The sequence below is a fragment of the Microtus pennsylvanicus genome, chromosome 14 (assembly GCF_037038515.1).
Source record: "Microtus pennsylvanicus isolate mMicPen1 chromosome 14, mMicPen1.hap1, whole genome shotgun sequence".
In the NCBI taxonomy this organism is placed as follows: Eukaryota; Metazoa; Chordata; class Mammalia; order Rodentia; family Cricetidae; genus Microtus; species Microtus pennsylvanicus.
In genome coordinates this window covers 28478715-28496410 of record NC_134592.1, presented here as the reverse complement: position 1 = coordinate 28496410, position 17696 = coordinate 28478715, and the positions used below count along the sequence as shown (strand labels likewise).

Here is a 17696-nt window from a genome sequence, read left to right as displayed (position 1 = left end):
GAAAATGTTATTTCACAAATATATTCTTAAAGCCAAAAAGAAATAAACCAAATGTCCAGCAGAGATAAACACGATGTGGTTGGTACACACACACAATGGGTTGTTACTTAGTCACAAAGTAGAATGGCATGCTGATGCAGTCTATGAAGTACTAATGCATATCACACACAGGCAATCTTGTGAATGTACGCTAAGTGAAAGAAGCCACACGTGAAAGGCCACAATGTTACATGAGTCCATGTATATGAAATGTCCAAAGGAGGCAAAAAAAAAAAAAAAAGAGACTGCAGACCACTGGCTGCCAGTGAATGCTAGGGGGTCAGGCAGCTCTATAGAGGGAATGAAAATATTCTAAAATTTAAACTGTAGCGACAGCCGTCATCTCTGCTAACAAACCTAAAAGAAGTATACTCTTCAAATGGACAAATTATACATCATATAAATTGTGTATTTTTTTTTTCTGAAACAGAGTTTTGCTATAGCTTTGCAGCCTGTCCTGGAATTAGTTCTTGTAGACCAGGCTGGCCTCGAAATCAAAAAGATCTGCCTGCCTCTGCCTTCTGAGTGCTGGAATTAAAGGCGTGCACCACCATCACCCAGCCAATATAAATTATATCTTAATAAAGCTTTTAAGACAAGAGATAGAAAGTAACACACTGTCCCTTCTAAGCCTAGCACAAACAACCCAGTAACTCTGCCTTCTTTCGCCCACACAGTAAAAGAACATCATTTAGAACTTCTGAGCTTCTGATACTGAAGTATACGTACTGCCAGGTAAATGGTGAGAAAGGGCAAGTTTATAGACAGATCTGCCCACCCAATTTCTCAGTAGCAAAAGGACAGAAAACAGGAAAGCAAAACAATTAGGAGATAAATACTAAGAGTCTGCACATATTTTTCAAAAGCAATAACTAAGAAAATGTTCAGGAGATTATCACGAAATCAAAGAATATGAGTCTTCAATTTATAAGGATCCACAGAGTAGCAAGACAGCACAGCTTGCGAGGGAGATTCATAACAAGGTAAAACTGGAATTTCCTGATATACTCAAAAGAAATGAGGTCTTAAAAATTAGGGGAAAAAAATCTCAAAAAAAGGGAAGAAAAACCATTTTATCATATGTAGACTCTAAATTTAAACAAACTATTATATGAAAGCACAATAGGGGCTTAGGGGAAGGAGGGGATGGAAGGAGTTGGGGTAAAACAAGGATGCTATTGGGGGTACAAACACGAACAATGTAAAAAGTACATGTGTCATGTATGTATATAAGAATGATATCCATTTTTTTGCATGTTAACTAAAAATATTAAATTTTTTTAAGGTGTCCAAGAATATGCAAGACAAACAAAGGCCCAGAAAAACAACAGCAGAATCCATTTCTGCAGGAAGGGGAACTACATGGCTGAACCACATGCAGCATGTAGATTTTTCATTGCATGCCTTTGGGTACGTTGGGAATTACTAGCCATGTTTATGTATTATTTATCCCCAAAGGTTTCCAAACAATGAAGTCTTTCTAGGTAGAAATCTGGAGAGAAGGAATTACACAAAACGCCATGAACCATAATAGCATCATACTTGACCAGCCCCACTCCTCACAAGATATTTTCAACCTTGCATGTGGTAGTGCCAGAATAGCTGAGCAATATTATCACATAAAAGACGGTTTCTGATACCATATTTCAATTCCCTGCACACAGGAGGGCACTAGACAATGAGCTCTACCAATGAGGGATCCGTTACTGAGAGGAAGGAACAGGGAATAAGGAATCCAAATTAGACATAGGAACAAAATTTCTAAAATGGCTCCTCTCACCCCAAATAAAGAAATACCAGAATGCCACAAGAGCTAGTTCCAGGACAGGCTCCAAAGCTACAGAAAAACCCTGCCTCGAAAATCCAATAAAAAAAAAAAGAAATACCAGAACGTAATTGTAAAACAGTCCTGAGAGCTATCAGTTCAGACTAAAGCAGGAGACAGATTACACAGAGAACTACGGTAAAAATAACATGCTTCTCAAATCTCAGCAGTGATTATTTTGTCTGTGTTTTAACAAATAAAGCTTGCCTGAAGAACAGAGTGCAGAGCTAAGCCCCTAGAAGCCAGGCAGCGGTGGCACACACCTCTAATCTCAGGACTTGGGGACAGCCAGATCTCTGTTAGTTCAGGGCAACCCTGGGCTACACAAAATTGATCCAGTCTCAAAGAGAAAAAGAGCTCACACAAAGGTGATCCCAGTACTTGGGAGTCAGGTGGAGACAGGAGTGATATGACTGGGTAGAGAGGAAGATAAGGTGGGAGGAGACGGGCTCAGTGAAGCCTGAGGATGCATCTGAGCAATGGTAGAGGTAAGAATGCTCTAGTGGCTGGCCGCTCTGCTTCTCTGATCTTCAGCATTAACCTTTATATCTGACTCTGGGTTTTTATTATTAATATCAATAAGAATTGCCCTACACTCTGAGGCTCCTCCAGCACTGGAGACTCAGTGGGTTATTACATTGGGGTGGCGGTACACTCCTTTAATCCCTGTAGTCAGAAGGCAGATGCAGGCAGATCTCTGAGTTCAAGGCCAACGTGGCCTATAGAACACATTCCAGGGTAGTCAAAGCTACAGAAATCCCGTCTTAAAACAAAACAAAAAAGAGCACTGGCTACTCTTCCAGGACCTGGGTTCAAGTCCAAGCACCAACATGGCAGCTCACAGCTGTCTATAACTACAGTTCCAAGGGATCTGATACCCTCATGCAGACACACGTGCAGGCCAAACACCAATGCACATAAAAATCAAAAATTTTAAAAGATGGTTAATCTTTCACATTTTACAGATTTGTAACAACAGTTTACATTTACTGAGTATCTAATTCTGTTCCAAGTGCTTTACATGAATTAGCTTATTTAATTCTCGGAACATATCTATGGATTATCAGCCCTAGCTTGCCAGTATGAAAGCACATTAGTTTTGAGAGTTCCTATGCAATAAGCGACACTTCTAAGAGTTATGAAACAATAAAATCCAACAAAGTCATAAATGAAACAAATACAAAACTTTGCTATGGACATTATGTATATGCAACACACTGGGATCCATCTCAAAATATGTTGCAAATATTAAGATTATCCATCACTTGAGGAAAAGAAAGTGTGTGTGTGACCTAACTCACCCTGAGCTCATACTTACCAATCTCTTGGCGAGTGCTGCACACTCCAGCTCCATACTCCTTGAGAACTTCAGCAGCTGCTTCCTGACATGATCCAGTGTTCCTCGCAAATCCGAGATAGTTGTAGGAACCCATGTTTATAACACCTTTAATTATATTCCCTGTGTACCTGTGTTTCAATAGTATAAAACTTAATGATACTCACAGCATGCCTGATACTTTAGGGTGACATACACTGCTAAGACAAAAGCACTATACAGAGAAATAGAGAGGACACTCTGTAGAAAAGGAGCACAGACTCATTACTAACAGGGGAGAAGAAAGGTACAACAAAGTCTAACAAGCTCAAGCATGAAATCATCAAAGAATAAAAACTATTTTTAAAAAATGTTAATCTATTAACAGTGATAAAAATATATAAAGTGTGACAGCCAACGTTGGCTTAGAACATTCTTAAAAACTAGCCTTCACTCAATATTTTCTTCTGGAGGGCAATTTGGTACTACTTATTCACTGAAAATTATATATGTTTGATTCAGCAATTCTACACGTGAGCACGCACACACAAGGATCCTTTAGGAGCCATTGTCCTCCCATAGGCCCAGGGACCAGTGATGGTCCCCCTATGATGGAAGCTCAGTCGGTAAGCATGTCATGGTCCAGATGACTGACGGTAGAAGTAAAGTGCTGAGCCTTTAAGTGGGGTCTGGGACAGACTAGCATAAGATGGCTAGGGAGGCACACCCGCACTGTGGAATGCTATGTAGGTATTAGCCACTACAAACAATGAACTTATAGTGAACACACACATAGGCAAGATGTTGCCAGTATGTTAGCAATATATATATATATAAAACATATGATCCCATTTTTGTGTATTAAAAAGTGAGTTTGAGGGCTGGAGAGATGACTCAGAGCTTAAGAGCACTGGCTGCTCTTCCAGAGGTCCTGAGTTCAATTTTCAGCAACCATATGGTGGCTCACAGACATCTATAATGAGATCTGGTGCCTTCTTCTGGTTGCAGGACTACATGCAGGCAGAATACTATATACATAATAAATAAATCTTAAAAGAAAAAGTGAGTTTGACACCAACCTGGTCTACAAAGTGAGTTTCAGGACAGCCATAGCTACATAATGAGATCCTGTTTCAAAAAATAAACCATGCTGGACAGTGGTGGTGGCGGCACTTAGGAGGCAGGGACAGATGAATGCCTGAGTTTGAGGCCAACTTATTCTATTTGCAGGACAGCCAGGGCTATATGGAGAAACCTTGTCTCAAAAAAAACAAAAACCAAAACAGAACAAACAACAAAATAAAAACAAAAGAACCGAATGAAAGAGAAAAAAGCCCATGAGTCCAATGAGGGCTGTGTGTGTGTAGCTCACTGGTGCAGCCCTTGAGTCCAATGAGGGCTGTGGTGTGGGTAGCTCACTGGTGCAGCACTTGAGTCCAGTGAGGGCTGTGGTGTGTGTAGCTCACTGGTGCAGCACTTGAGTCCAGTGAGGGCTGTGGTGTGTGTAGCTCACTGGTGCAGCACTTGAGTCCAGTGAGGGCTGTGGTGTGTGTAGCTCACTGGTGCAGCACTTGAGTCCAATGAGGGCTGTGGTGTGTGTAGCTCACTGGTGCAGCACTTGAGTCCAATGAGGGCTGTGGTGTGTGTAGCTCACTGGTGCAGCACTTGAGTCCAATGAGGGCTGTGGTGTGTGTAGCTCACTGGTGCAGCACTTGAGTCCAATGAGGGCTGTGGTGTGTGTAGCTCACTGGTGCAGCACTTGAGTCCAATGAGGGCTGTGTGTGTGTAGCTCACTGGTGCAGCCCTTGAGTCCAATGAGGGCTGTGGTGTGTGTAGCTCACTGGTGCAGCCCTTGAGTCCAATGAGGGCTGTGGTGTGTGTAGCTCACTGGTGCAGCACTTGAGTCCAATGAGGGCTGTGTGTGTGTAGCTCACTGGTGCAGCCCTTGAGTCCAATGAGGGCTGTGGTGTGTGTAGCTCACTGGTGCAGCACTTGAGTCCAGTGAGGGCTGTGGTGTGTGTAGCTCACTGGTGCAGCACTTGAGTCCAATGAGGGCTGTGGTGTGTGTAGCTCACTGGTGCAGCACTTGCCCAGCATCCCTGCACTCCCTCCAAAAAGTATTCCAAGAACAAGGACAGTATTGCCAGGAAAGTAACCATATTGTATTAATCATATTCAGCTGCTGCTTTTGCTTTGAGAGAATACCCAAATTCCTCTGTTGGTAAGAAATGATTTCTAAAACGACTCACTTGAACGACCAGTTGTAGTCATGGGACTGTCTCTCCATGATGTCCACCCTGGCTCCAGGAACACTACAAATAGGTCGGTTCCAGTTGTCTCTTATCCTCATGTAGAGGTTTCTTGTATAGAAGTTTTCAAAATCCTGATACAATGACACAAAGTCCTGCCAACAAATAGGGAAACAGTAAAAATTTAACTGATTTACTTAAAGAAAAGTCTCACAATTTTTCTTTTCATTTCCCAGGAGTACATATTTAATTAACTGACATATCAAAAATACATTTGGAAAGGCGTTGATTCTACGTTTATTTCAAGTCTTTTTGAAATAAACTCAGTGTTGGTGTTTGACCTATTATTTCATGATTTCAAATAACTAAAGCACATTAATGTAGAACTAACTGCTTTCAAGTTATACCCACAGAAATAAAACCCAGTCATATAATTCTGCCATTGAATAGTTTCCCTTCCTAGCAAACTGGAAAAAACTGCCCTCCCATGTGCTTTGCACATAATAGAGCAGGGAAGATGCCAGAAAAACGTTTTAATCCCAGTTGAAAAGGAGAAAAACACAAAAATACTTCTAAGATTAAGATTTTTTAATCCTCTGCATATGCTCAAGGATCAAAATCAAACCCACCCACACCAAAAGATTAAAAAAAAACCCACTAACATATTCAGTAGAGTAAGTCTTTGGCCTTGGATTTTCCCTATTAGACAGGAGTTAAGAATGTACATTCTGGTCTGGAGAGATGGCTTGTTCCAGCACCCACATTAGGCAGCTCACAACCACCTGTAACCCCAGCTTCAGGGGATCCAAGCCTCTGTACTGGCATGCATATACTTACACATAGCACACATATACACAGAATTCAAATCGAAACAAACAAATAATCCTCTAGAGGCAGTGGCAGGTAGATTCTGAGTTTGAGCAAAGCAAGTTCCAGGACAACCAGAGCTACACGAGACCCTATCTGAACACAAACAAGTACATTCTGAAAATGGACTTCCTACCCCACAGATTTTAGTCTCCCTTTTCTTTAAGAGTAAACTAGAATGTTAGTCTGTAAAAAGTTAAGTTACAAGAAAAAAATTAAGTTACGATAGAGCCAAAATGAATGCACAGTGCTATTCCCGTGTCAGTTCACACGAGACCTACTGAGTTAAAGGGTCAGCCACACAGAGAGAAAGCGGAAGTGTGCTTTACTGTAATCAGCTCATCACTGAGCTTGTAGCCATAGGGTCTGGGCTTGTTGTCAAATCTGTTAAGTAAACCTATCAAAAACATTTTTAAAACCATATGCTTCACATTAAAAAGATTCTATATAAATTCTAAAATAATCTTTCATCGACTTGGACTCTAAAGTGCCCAAGACTTAGCTGAGCCCCTGAGTAGATATCATCTCTTCAGGCAGCTCAGGAGAATTCTCTGAACGTAAAGAACAGACCAGCTCTCTCATAATTCCTTCTAATATTCACCTTTTTCTTAGGGCAAAACAAACCACCTCGCATCCTACTATCTCTATCACTGTTCTAAGAAAATAAAGAATACTGGGGCTGGAGAGATGGCTCAGTAGTTTAAAGCATTTGATGATTTTGCAAGGATCTGAGGTAGTTCCCAGCAGTTACTCTAACAGTAATTGGAGTCTGTAACTCCAATTCTAGGAGCTCCAATGCCCTCTGAACATGGGCCAAAGACATTTGCAGGAAAAGGACTCATACATATTTAAAAATATAATAATAATAATAATGTGTCTGTCACAACTGGAAGGTAATCATTTAATAAACCCGTTCCCTTTCATAGTCCCCCCTTCCATCAAGGATACCAGCTAAGCAAAAGTAGGGACAGAGATACTCAAATTCTAATTATTTTATTTTGACTATTATTTACCATGTATTTATTTCCAAAAGCATGTACATGTGCAAGGATATACGAGCATGTGCATGTGTGTGCACACACATACACACACACACACGCAGTAGTCTTCATCTTCACACTGACTAGACTAACAGCATGTTTTGTCATTTTGGAAACAGGTCTCAAACTCATTATGTAGCCAAGGATGACTTTGGCCGTCTCCCTCTGAAGTGCTGAGATAACAGTATGCCCATGTGGTGGTGGGAGGCAATCCCTCTATTATTAACTGAGCTATGTACATGCCAGTCCCTAGCCTCTGCTAGTAAAACCATAGTACTGATCATCTCGGCTCACTCTTATTAGCTATTAGTGTGTATACATGCATGCGCTCATATATGTATTGTGGATATGCACGCCACAGCATGTATGGAGGCCAGAAGACAGCTTCTTGAAGTTGGTTCTCTCAAAACACCTTAACATGAATTCTCTGGATCCAATTCAGGTCACTAGGCTTGCAAGACAAGTGCCTTCTACACTGAGCCATCTCACCAGCCCTGATAGATACATGTATTTACACGTTTTTTTGTCCGATGAAAACATTGAATGTAAAGAGGGCACTGTGTCTTGCAAATCTGAAGATCCTTTCTAACTCTAATCAGCTATTTTATTTATTATTTTTGTTTTTTTCGAGACAGGGTTTCTCTGTGGTTTTGGAACCTGTCCTGGAACTAGCTCTTGTAGACCAGGCTGGTCTCGAACTCACAGAGATCCACCTGCCTCTGCCTCCTGAGTGCTGGGATTAAAGGCGTGTGCCACCACCACCTGGCTAATCAGCTATTTTAAACAGTTATTTTCAACTGTTTTCTAAACATCGCACATTAATGTTCAAGGATGAACTCTAAATATTTTAAGCAACTGTTTTCTCACAGGCAAATTTTTATTAGAAACAAAAAGGTATGCTTTAAATACATCAGCATGGAAAAGGCAAAACAATCCCTCTGAGGCTGGTTCAGATACCAGAAGGGTAACCAAAAGCCACGACAGGAAAAGGGCTGCAGGCTAGAGCATGGCAGAGCTTCAATGGATAGAGCAAGCGATGCCAGGTCCAAAAGCAGTGGGCACAATGGCAGCAGAGGGACTTGGGCCAAATTTAGTTTTTCTTGACCCCCTACCTAGTTCTAAGGTGGCAGCTTTAGTGGCGGTTAAATACGGAAGCAGATCTAAGGGCAGCTAACTAGATTTCATGAAGCTTGGTCCAGAAGAGAAATTGCTATGGAACACCTCAATTCCAGACAATCAGGGTGTCTATTGTCTGAAAAATCTTGTACCTTTGATATTCTAGGACTACGGTTAAAGTAGGGGACTTGGTTCGGCAAGATGGCTTAGCAGGCACCTGTTGCGAAGCCTGACTACCTCAGAACTTACGTGGAAGGGGAGAACTGACTCCTGCATGTTTTTCTCTGACCTCCACACACATGCGGAGCACACCACCCCATAACACATAGATGTAATTTAAAAGATTTTAAATGAGGACTTATTTTTTTCATTCATTTATTCACCATGTTGCTGAATTCTTTGACAGACTTTCAAGATACATTAAAGAACAAAGTGGGTTGATCTCTCTTCAAATAATGAAATCCTATCATTTCTACCCCATATCACCATTTCCCTGCCCTTCCCTCCTCTTAGCCCAGTCTCTGTAGAATGACTTTAGTCAGGGTGGACCTACAGTCACGATGATCCATCACTGAACAAACATTTACAGAGTAGCTCCTTCCAGGCACGAACTGGGCATGAGGGATAAGGTAAGGGAGCACGTCTCTGCACGGCAAACAGGTACAAAAACATAGCTGATACCTGGTACGACAAAGTACGTACTATGAAAGGATCCCGGTCCACGGATGGGGAAGAGTATCTAATCAGTATAGACAAGTCCAAGCACCCTGTAAGGATGTATTCTTCATGGATGTTCTGCCTACAATTCCTCACTAGTACAATAAATAGAAAGAACCAGTATCTTCTTGAGACCTGCCTATATGTTAGGCTTGCAGCTCTTCAGTTAAGAGATTCCTTTACTCAAGAGGAAAACTCAGATTCATGGACTTGCTAACTAGGGGTCACCGTAAACACTACCAAAAGTAATCTGAGGTCACCTTATCAAATAGTCACTAAATATCCTGCAGTGGTATATTTAAGGCGAGTCTTTGAGAAAACATGCTTCATTGTTTAAAACAGAGATCTCGCCTAGTGGAGTGTCTATGCAGGCCTTCCTTATACTCACAGGGGTAAAGATGGGCGCAACCACTTTCCAACTATTCATGTCCATAATGTGCAATTCTGTCCCAACAAAGGGGTCTACACATTGTTAAATGATGATGAAGTGGAAAGATAAACAATCATAAGAGCAGCAAGCATTCCTATCTATTATTTATAATATACTGGGGTACCTGACAATTGCTTTACATATACATGCTTTTTTACATACCTGAGTATCTCTTTACCCTCTTACAAAAGATGTTGTTTCTCCAACCTTCAGAAAGTTAGAATTTTTTTTTCTGTTAAGGAACCAGCTTGAGCCATAGCCAGAATCTGATGTGGATTTTTTAATTCCAAACTATGACCCTGATCCCAAGGCCACACTGTGAGACAGGTGGGCAGGCAGGCACAGGCACTGAATTCCAGACACTCCTGGGACCTGGCTATGGAAGTGATATGACAATCCGTACAAGGAAGATCTGTAAGGCTGAGCCACTGCTTTTCTTTTTACATCAGGTCACCTGCACACAAATCCACAGCAGACCCTCACACTGGCAACACCAGTCAGCTTCCACATTCCACAGCCTGATACTTGTGGCAAGAGCAGTTTCCAAATCTGGCGTGGCTTCTTAGCTGGGGGAAGAGGCTCTGACACCCAACCCAGTGCTCTGGAATGTTATAAACATCTGGTTCCCCTCTACTTCAGTGGCCTACAGTAATGGGGGCTAATTCCACTGCACTTTCAACTATATCAACACATTCTCTATAATCACTACTTAAAAATATTTAATAAATAAGTTGTCTGTATTTATAGATTAAAAAGAATAAAATTTAAATAATGTGCTGTTGACCACCCACCAAGTAATAGGGCTGAGCTGGAAACCCTAGCAGCATTCCAAACTAGCAGCCATTAGTAGTAAAGCTACACTTACTCCAAGAAATTTTTTTTTTTTTTTTTTTTTTTGGTTTTTCAGAGACAGGGTTTCTCCGTGGCTTTGGAGCCTGTCCTGGAACTAGCTCTGTAGATCAGGCTGGTCTCGAACTCACAGAGATCCACCTGCCTCTGCCTCCCGAGTGCTGGGATTAAAGGCGTGCGCCACCATCGCCCGGCTAAGAAAAATCTTCAGTGACACTTTTAACTCAACAGTTTCCATTTAATTTTAGAGTCCAGGTATTATGGTTTGGACCAAAGGTCTCTGAAAGGCCCATAACAGCCTGACTGGGAGGTTCTGAACCGTCAGCACATAGAACCTGACATTAGGGTAATGGGGATGTGCCCTTGGGATGGTGAGACTCTGGCCTCAGTTCTTCCTCTGCTTTCTGGCTGCCATTAGGTGGGCACCTTTGCTCCACCCTGGGCACCCCATCATGCCTCACCGAAGGTTCATAAGCGACAGAGCTACAAAGCTCTTCGATCACTGAGCCTCCATAAACTGCTCTTCCTTTGAAGCTGTCTGTCTAAAGTTCTTTTAATCACAGTGAAGGACACACTAGGGTACAAATTTCAATTTATCAAAAAACAAAATTTCTCTCAAACATGAACATTTGAGGAAAATAACACTGCTTTGATGTTGATAGAACATGCCCTGAAACAGGTTGACATCAAGACAATTTAGAGTCTTATTTATCCTTGGCTTTTGGTAAAGAAAATAAAAGAAAAATGCATAAAACCACTGGAATCATGAAATAGCTTTTATATTTATTTAAATCTTTGAAATAGAATGGAAAAGATAAAAATCTATTGAAAGCATGCAGAGACAGGCAAATTACTGAGTCTGAGGTAGCGTGGTCTATAGCCATGTAGTAAGAGGAACAGTGGGCTGCGTGCCCAGCCCCCGGCTAGCTTTACACCCGAAATAATTACACGGAAACTGTATTCATTTAAACACTGTCTGGCCCATTATTTCTAGCCTCATATTGGCTCTCACATCTTGATTAACCCATTTTCATTAAATGTGTGTAGCACCATGAGGCTGTGGCTTACCAGGAAAGATCTTAACCTACGTCCGTCTCGGGCCACTACACACACACAGAGCATACATACACAGAGATACACAGAAATACAAATAAAATTAATCCTAAAACTGTAAACTATAACTGTAATTCTCTAGTTTGGTGGTGGTGGCACATGCCTTTAACACCAGTACTTGGGAGAGAGGCAGGTGCATCTCTGAGACAGGGGCTAGCATGGTCTACAGAGTGAGTCCCAGGATGGACAGGACTACACAGGAAGCCGTCTAAAATACAAAAACAAACAAAAATCTACTTTGTCTGAAGGTACTAAAACAGCTACCCATTTGGAAAAAACCGAAGTACTTCTGAACCCTAATCTACTTAGCCCTGAAGACCACACATGAAATAATAAATATCTTGATGCTGGCAGGTACTCGGTTCTCTAAAGATTTCAAAATACATGACAATAATCGACAAAATAACGCATTCCAAATACAGGATACCACAAAAAACTCTGTACTGTCAATGTTTATTTGGGCACTATTTTTTCTACTAGAGAAGATAACTTTAAGATTGAACCTCAAATAGCAGAAACAGGGCTGGAGAGATGGCTCGGTTAAGAAAGTACACTGTTCTTCCGGAGGACCCTAGTCCAGTCACAGAGAAATTGGCCAGTTATCAGCATAAAGACGGGACTGAGAGTACTCACCTTAAGATGAAGTTTGGCCTGAAACAATTTAGCCAAGGATGTCTTTGAACTCAACAGCAATGCTCCTGCCTCGGCCTACCAAGAGCTGGCATTATAGACATGAGCCACCATGCCTCTCTTTCCTGCTTTTTCGAAGTGTACTCTCTTTCTTTACTGGCTGCTCATTCAGAGATGATCTCACCACCCTGTATCTGACTCCCTCCAAGTCCACAAAGAACAATGTAAAGAATAAGAAGCCAACGCCAGGGGCCAGGGAGAGCTCAGTCAGCATCTAGCGGGTTGCCATGCTCCAGCAGATGCCCCACACTGAGGCACACACGCAGCACTAATGGGATGGAGTGGAGTATTTAAAATAAATAAAGTGGGGAGGGACCCAGGGAGAATGACTAGAACGGAAAAATCTGGGGATCATGGTGGATACAATCAGAACACATTGGATGACTTCTCAAAGAATAATTTTTAAAAAAAACTTTCAATGCTGAGTGTTTATTAGGAATAGGTAACACATGTGCACTGCATAAAGCTGTGAAGGTATAGGAATATTCTAAGAGTGGCCTGAACTGAATCTGATCTTCCTCTTGGAAACAGTGTCTACCCCTCTATTTACTAAAACAAGAGCGTTTGCCACATTAGCTTGGGGACATATTTGTTTGGGGACAGGCACTGACCTGTGAACTGGACAACTATGTCCAATGTGTCCAAGAGAATCCAGTCTCTGCATTATAAACATTATAAAGACAATGCAGGATCCAGAAAGAAGGATGAACATTCCTTCTGCACCATATACACTATAAAACTAGGCAATTTTTAGACACACTACTTGTGATTGTTAGCTTTCTAACCTATGAACTAGGGATACTGTTGTCAGCTTCATTAAGCTCTAGTAATGTGGTTAAGTTAAAGTTCAATGTTGCACGGGAGTGGTAGCGCCTTCAATTCCAGCACTCAGGAAGTCAGGCAGGTGGATCTCTAGAGGCCGGCCTGGTATAAAAAAACCCTGTCTCAAAAAGGAAAAAAAAAAGTTAAATAGTTTGCTCTGTTTTGGTCTTTGATGTTTACTTTATGTACATGAGTATTTTGCCTGCATGTTTGTATGTGGATCAGAAGGTGCAGCTGTGAGCTCCCATGGGGATGCTGGGAGCTGAATTCAGCTCTCTGCAAGAACAAGTGCTCTGAGCTTCCGAGTCATCTCTCCGGCTTTCAACACTGTCTTCAGCTTTCTTTGTGGAGTATTCTCACAAAGGTTTCTTACAGTTGTTATTTGGTGTCTGCTTTGTTTTGAGACAGAGTCTTACTCTGTACCCTAGGCTGGTCTCAAAGTCACAGCAATCCTCCTGTCTCAATGTTTAACTCCATGTGCACAGATTTCCACTTGGGGGAGGGGAAACCGTGAAAATGACAACACTTCCATGAACAGATTCTATTTAACAGAACCAAAGACTCCCTGACAATTACCTTTTGTTCTTCTCTTTCTGTTGCATGGTGGCATTTTTCAATTCTCCAATGCCTCAAGAAATCTCGAAGATATCCAAAGAGAGTGAGCACGCCATACCCCACATATGTGAGCACGGCAACCAGCATGGGTGTTTCTTCAAAAACTTCATTAAACGGTCTTTTATAAAGTCCTCCATTTTCTGTAACATGATGAATCTAAGAGAGCAATTAAAATTGTTTGTTGAAACCACAGCAAGAAAAAAAATTTCTACTTAAAATCCAAGTCCTGAGAGATTTGTAGAACAATATACCTTGAGAATTGAGTAACAGGCCAGTGAACATGCTAAGACCGTGCTTATTGTCAAGAGAAATGATGTAAAAATCACTTATGAACAATGAAAGGTAGGAAATCAGAATCAACACTGATCTTATCATTGATTTTTCCCAGATTCCAAACACTATTATCTCAGGGACCATTGTTCTAATAAAGAAAATGAAAATATATAAAAAGAGACAGGCTAGCCGAGCGGTGGTGGCACACACCTTTAATCCTAGCACTTGGGACGCAGAGGCAGGTGGATTGCTGTGAGTTTGAGGCCAGCCTGGTCTACAAGAGCTAGTTCCAGGACAGGCTCCAAAACTACAGAGAAACCCTGTCTCAAAACAAAGTAAATTTTTTACTACCAGCTATCCTTTTTGTTTGTTTGTTTTTTGATTTGTATTTCAAGACAGGATTTCTATGTAGCCTTGGCTGAGCTGGAACTAGCTCTGTAGACCAGGCTGGCCTTAAACTCAGAGATCCACTCGTCTCGGCCTCTCGAGTGCTGGAATTAAAGGTGTGTACAACCACCGCCTGGCCATACCAGTCATTCTTTTTTTTTTTTTTTTAAGCCACACAGCTGTAGTATCAAATGACTTTTGGCACAAGGCTGCAGCAGGTGCCTATTAACTTTCCTCAGTGATAACACACACATGAAAGTAAAAGGAGGCTGTGGAGAGAGCTCAGCAGCTAACGGTTCATTCCCTAGGACCCACAGGCTGAGCTCCCACACATGAGCTGTATGTATGTAGCACAGTGCCCACAGTAACACCTGTAATACAGCCAGGAGAGAAGAGTTCCTTAAACAGGGTATGAGAAGAGGATGGAGAAAGAAAAGGGTAGGAACACCAACCAAAACTAAAGATTATGAAGAGCCTTGCAGAAACCAAAAACTCTGTAAAATAATCCTAAAAAAATTTTTTAAGGGATTTCAATGGATACTCTGGATAGGTAGATAAGGCTTCCCAGAGAAGACCCTTAAACACACACACACTTTTAATTAATTAAAGAATAAAGCCTGGCAGTGGTAGCATACACCTTTAATCCCAGTACTAGGGAGGCAGAACTGCCAGTCTGATATACAGAGCTAGTTCTAGGACATTCAGGACTGCGCTTGTGCAGACACATGCGCGTGCGTGAGCAAGCACAAACACACACACACACACACACACACACACACACACACACACACACAAACCCAACAAACCCTCGGGGGGGAGGGGAGAAGAAGTAAATGATAACAAAGAAGGTGATACTTAATTTAGGAAGACCAACTATTAGGAACACCAACAGCTGTCAGGAATTGATCCTGGCTCCCTTTATTTTGATCTAAGTATACATTCCCAAACTTCTACAGATTACCCCTATTTTACCATTTCAGATATGTCTGTTGTTTTTTTTATGGAGACAGGGTTGCAATTTGTCACCTAGGACAGCTTCAAACTTACAAATCTTCTGCCTCAACTTCTGAGTGCTGGGATTATATATATATGTGCCACTATGCCTGGCAGCACTTGGATTTTAATATACAAACACAAAGATACTTTTGATTTCAATGATTAAAACATTTTACTATTCGGTTAATTTTAATAAAAATCATATTTTACAGAAGAAAGCCCTGAAGAATGAACTAATGACATCAGACTGCAGTTAGGGCAATCAATCAAAACTACTAAGAGCACATGATCAAAAAAGCAATGTACAGGACTCCTGTCATATGAATTACTATAGTAGAGAAGTATCAAAGGATTCAAAAAGGTCCTCTCTTGCTCTGCCAGGCATCCCTGATTAAAGGTATAATGTAAAAACAAATAGGAACTTACACGAATTAATCCCAGCACTTGGGAGGCAAGGCAGGTGGATCTCCGAGTTCAAGGCCAGCCTGGTCTACAGAGTGCCAGGACAGCTAGGGTACACAGAGAAACCGCATCTCAAAAAACCACACATAAACAAGCAAACAAATAAAAAAAAAGTGAGTAGTAAGGAAGACACTAACATCAACCCTGGCCTCTGCAGGTATACACAACAGAAATTCTAGCATCTCATGCCCTCCAGTCACAATTATAAGCACACAAAAATGTGCTGCTGATAGTACTAGTCAAGAGAAGATTCCCAAATTCCAATGAACACCAAGGTGCATTTGCTTCAACAGGACTGTTACTGATCAAGGAAATACAAAAGAAAACAAAACAAAAAGGAAGACTTTCCTCTCCAGTCAACACTACAAACACACAAGCATAAAACACACCGCAAGACAAAGGGGAAAAAAAAATTCAAACACACTCTTTTGTCCGTAGCCTTTTTGCTGTCAAGCAACCATATTCATGATGCGGCTGAAAAGGCTGGAGAGGTGGCTCAGTGTTAAGAGCAATGGCTGCTCTTCCAGAGGACGTGGATTTGATTCTCACCACCCGCATGGCAGTTCACAACTGTCTGTAGCTCCAATTCTAGGGGATCCAATGACCTGTTCTGGCCTCTGCAGGCAGCAGACCAACAAGAGGTGCACAGATACACATGCAGACAAAACACCCATACACATAAAATTAAAAGACAAAATGAAAAAGAAAAGGTACCTTAAACCAAAGCAATAATGGAAAGATGTACTCAAAAGATACACACGCACACACGCATGTATGTATATGCTAAAACTGACTAGAAAGAGACATAAGGAATCAGGGTGGTGAGGCTGGTAAGGTCACTATCTCAGTGGTTAAGAGCACTGGTCAGCTCTTCTAGCAAACCTGAGTTTATCACATTTCCAGCACCCACACAGAGGTTCAAACTGTCTGTTCAGTTCAGCCCCAGGGGATCTGACGCTTTCTTCTGGCCTTTGAGGACACTAGGCACAAACCATGGTAAACACACTATAGATGCAGGCAAAACACCCATATACATTAAATAAAAATTTAAAGGGAAACAAAGTAGGTAGAAGAGAGAATGGACAACCCCACAGCATCCTCTAAGCCATTCTGAGGCTTGTTAGTTTCTTGTTAGTTTGTCTGTACAGAGCTTTATTAGCCCAGCTAGACTCACACTCACTATATACTGAGGAAGGCCTTGAAACCCCTAACCTTCCTGCTCCACCTCCTAAACTCTGGGATTACAGGTATGTACCACCTCACTCAGCCAGTTTGATTCTTGTCTCTTTTTCTAGTCAATACTATTACTGAGCTTTTACTTGAATTTTGCTTCTGATTCTACTCACTATTTAGATTTAAAAAAAAAAAAGCTGCCTATGACTACCATAACTCAGACCATCTGACTAGCCATCAGAATCTCCAACCTACTGATATTGCAACACAATGCTGGATCTACAAAGGTCACACTTAAAAACCAAACGACATGACCTCTGAATGTGATATATGTCAAAAGGCAGGCAGATCCCTGTGAGTTCCAGGCCAGCCAGCTATATAGAGTGATATCCTGCCTCAAAAACAAACAACCTTATAACAAAACAACAGAAATAATCAACATTTTAGGCAAGTTTATCATCATTTTGTGTTGGACACATTCATTTGTAGCTGCTATCCTGGAGAAGAGGCTTATTAGTTCTCAATAGGCCTCAGAGGCTGGGGCAAACAAATCTACGTTGCGATCCCAATTTACTCCCCACAACTCTACATTTCCATTTGCCTCCATCAACAAAACTAACACTGAGAGTACCTTCCCACCCAGCCCCTCCTCCCTCCTCAAACCCAATCCTCCCTGTTACATTACCTCTTTTGGTCACCAGCATCACCACCCAGTCGA

The 17696-nt window shown here is 41.5% G+C and overlaps 1 protein-coding gene across 1 annotated transcript in view; it reads right to left on the bottom strand.

The window, feature by feature from the left end:
* Sptlc2 (serine palmitoyltransferase long chain base subunit 2) overlaps positions 1-17696 on the bottom strand; it is a 74917-nt gene that overhangs the window by 42391 nt on the left and 14830 nt on the right. Inside the window, exons 2-4 of the mRNA XM_075947244.1 lie at positions 13649-13843; positions 5429-5583; positions 3183-3331 (exon numbers count right to left, since the gene is read on the bottom strand). Of these exons, the coding sequence (XP_075803359.1) occupies positions 3183-3331; positions 5429-5583; positions 13649-13843 (499 nt within the window). The remainder of the gene's footprint in view (positions 1-3182; positions 3332-5428; positions 5584-13648; positions 13844-17696) is intronic.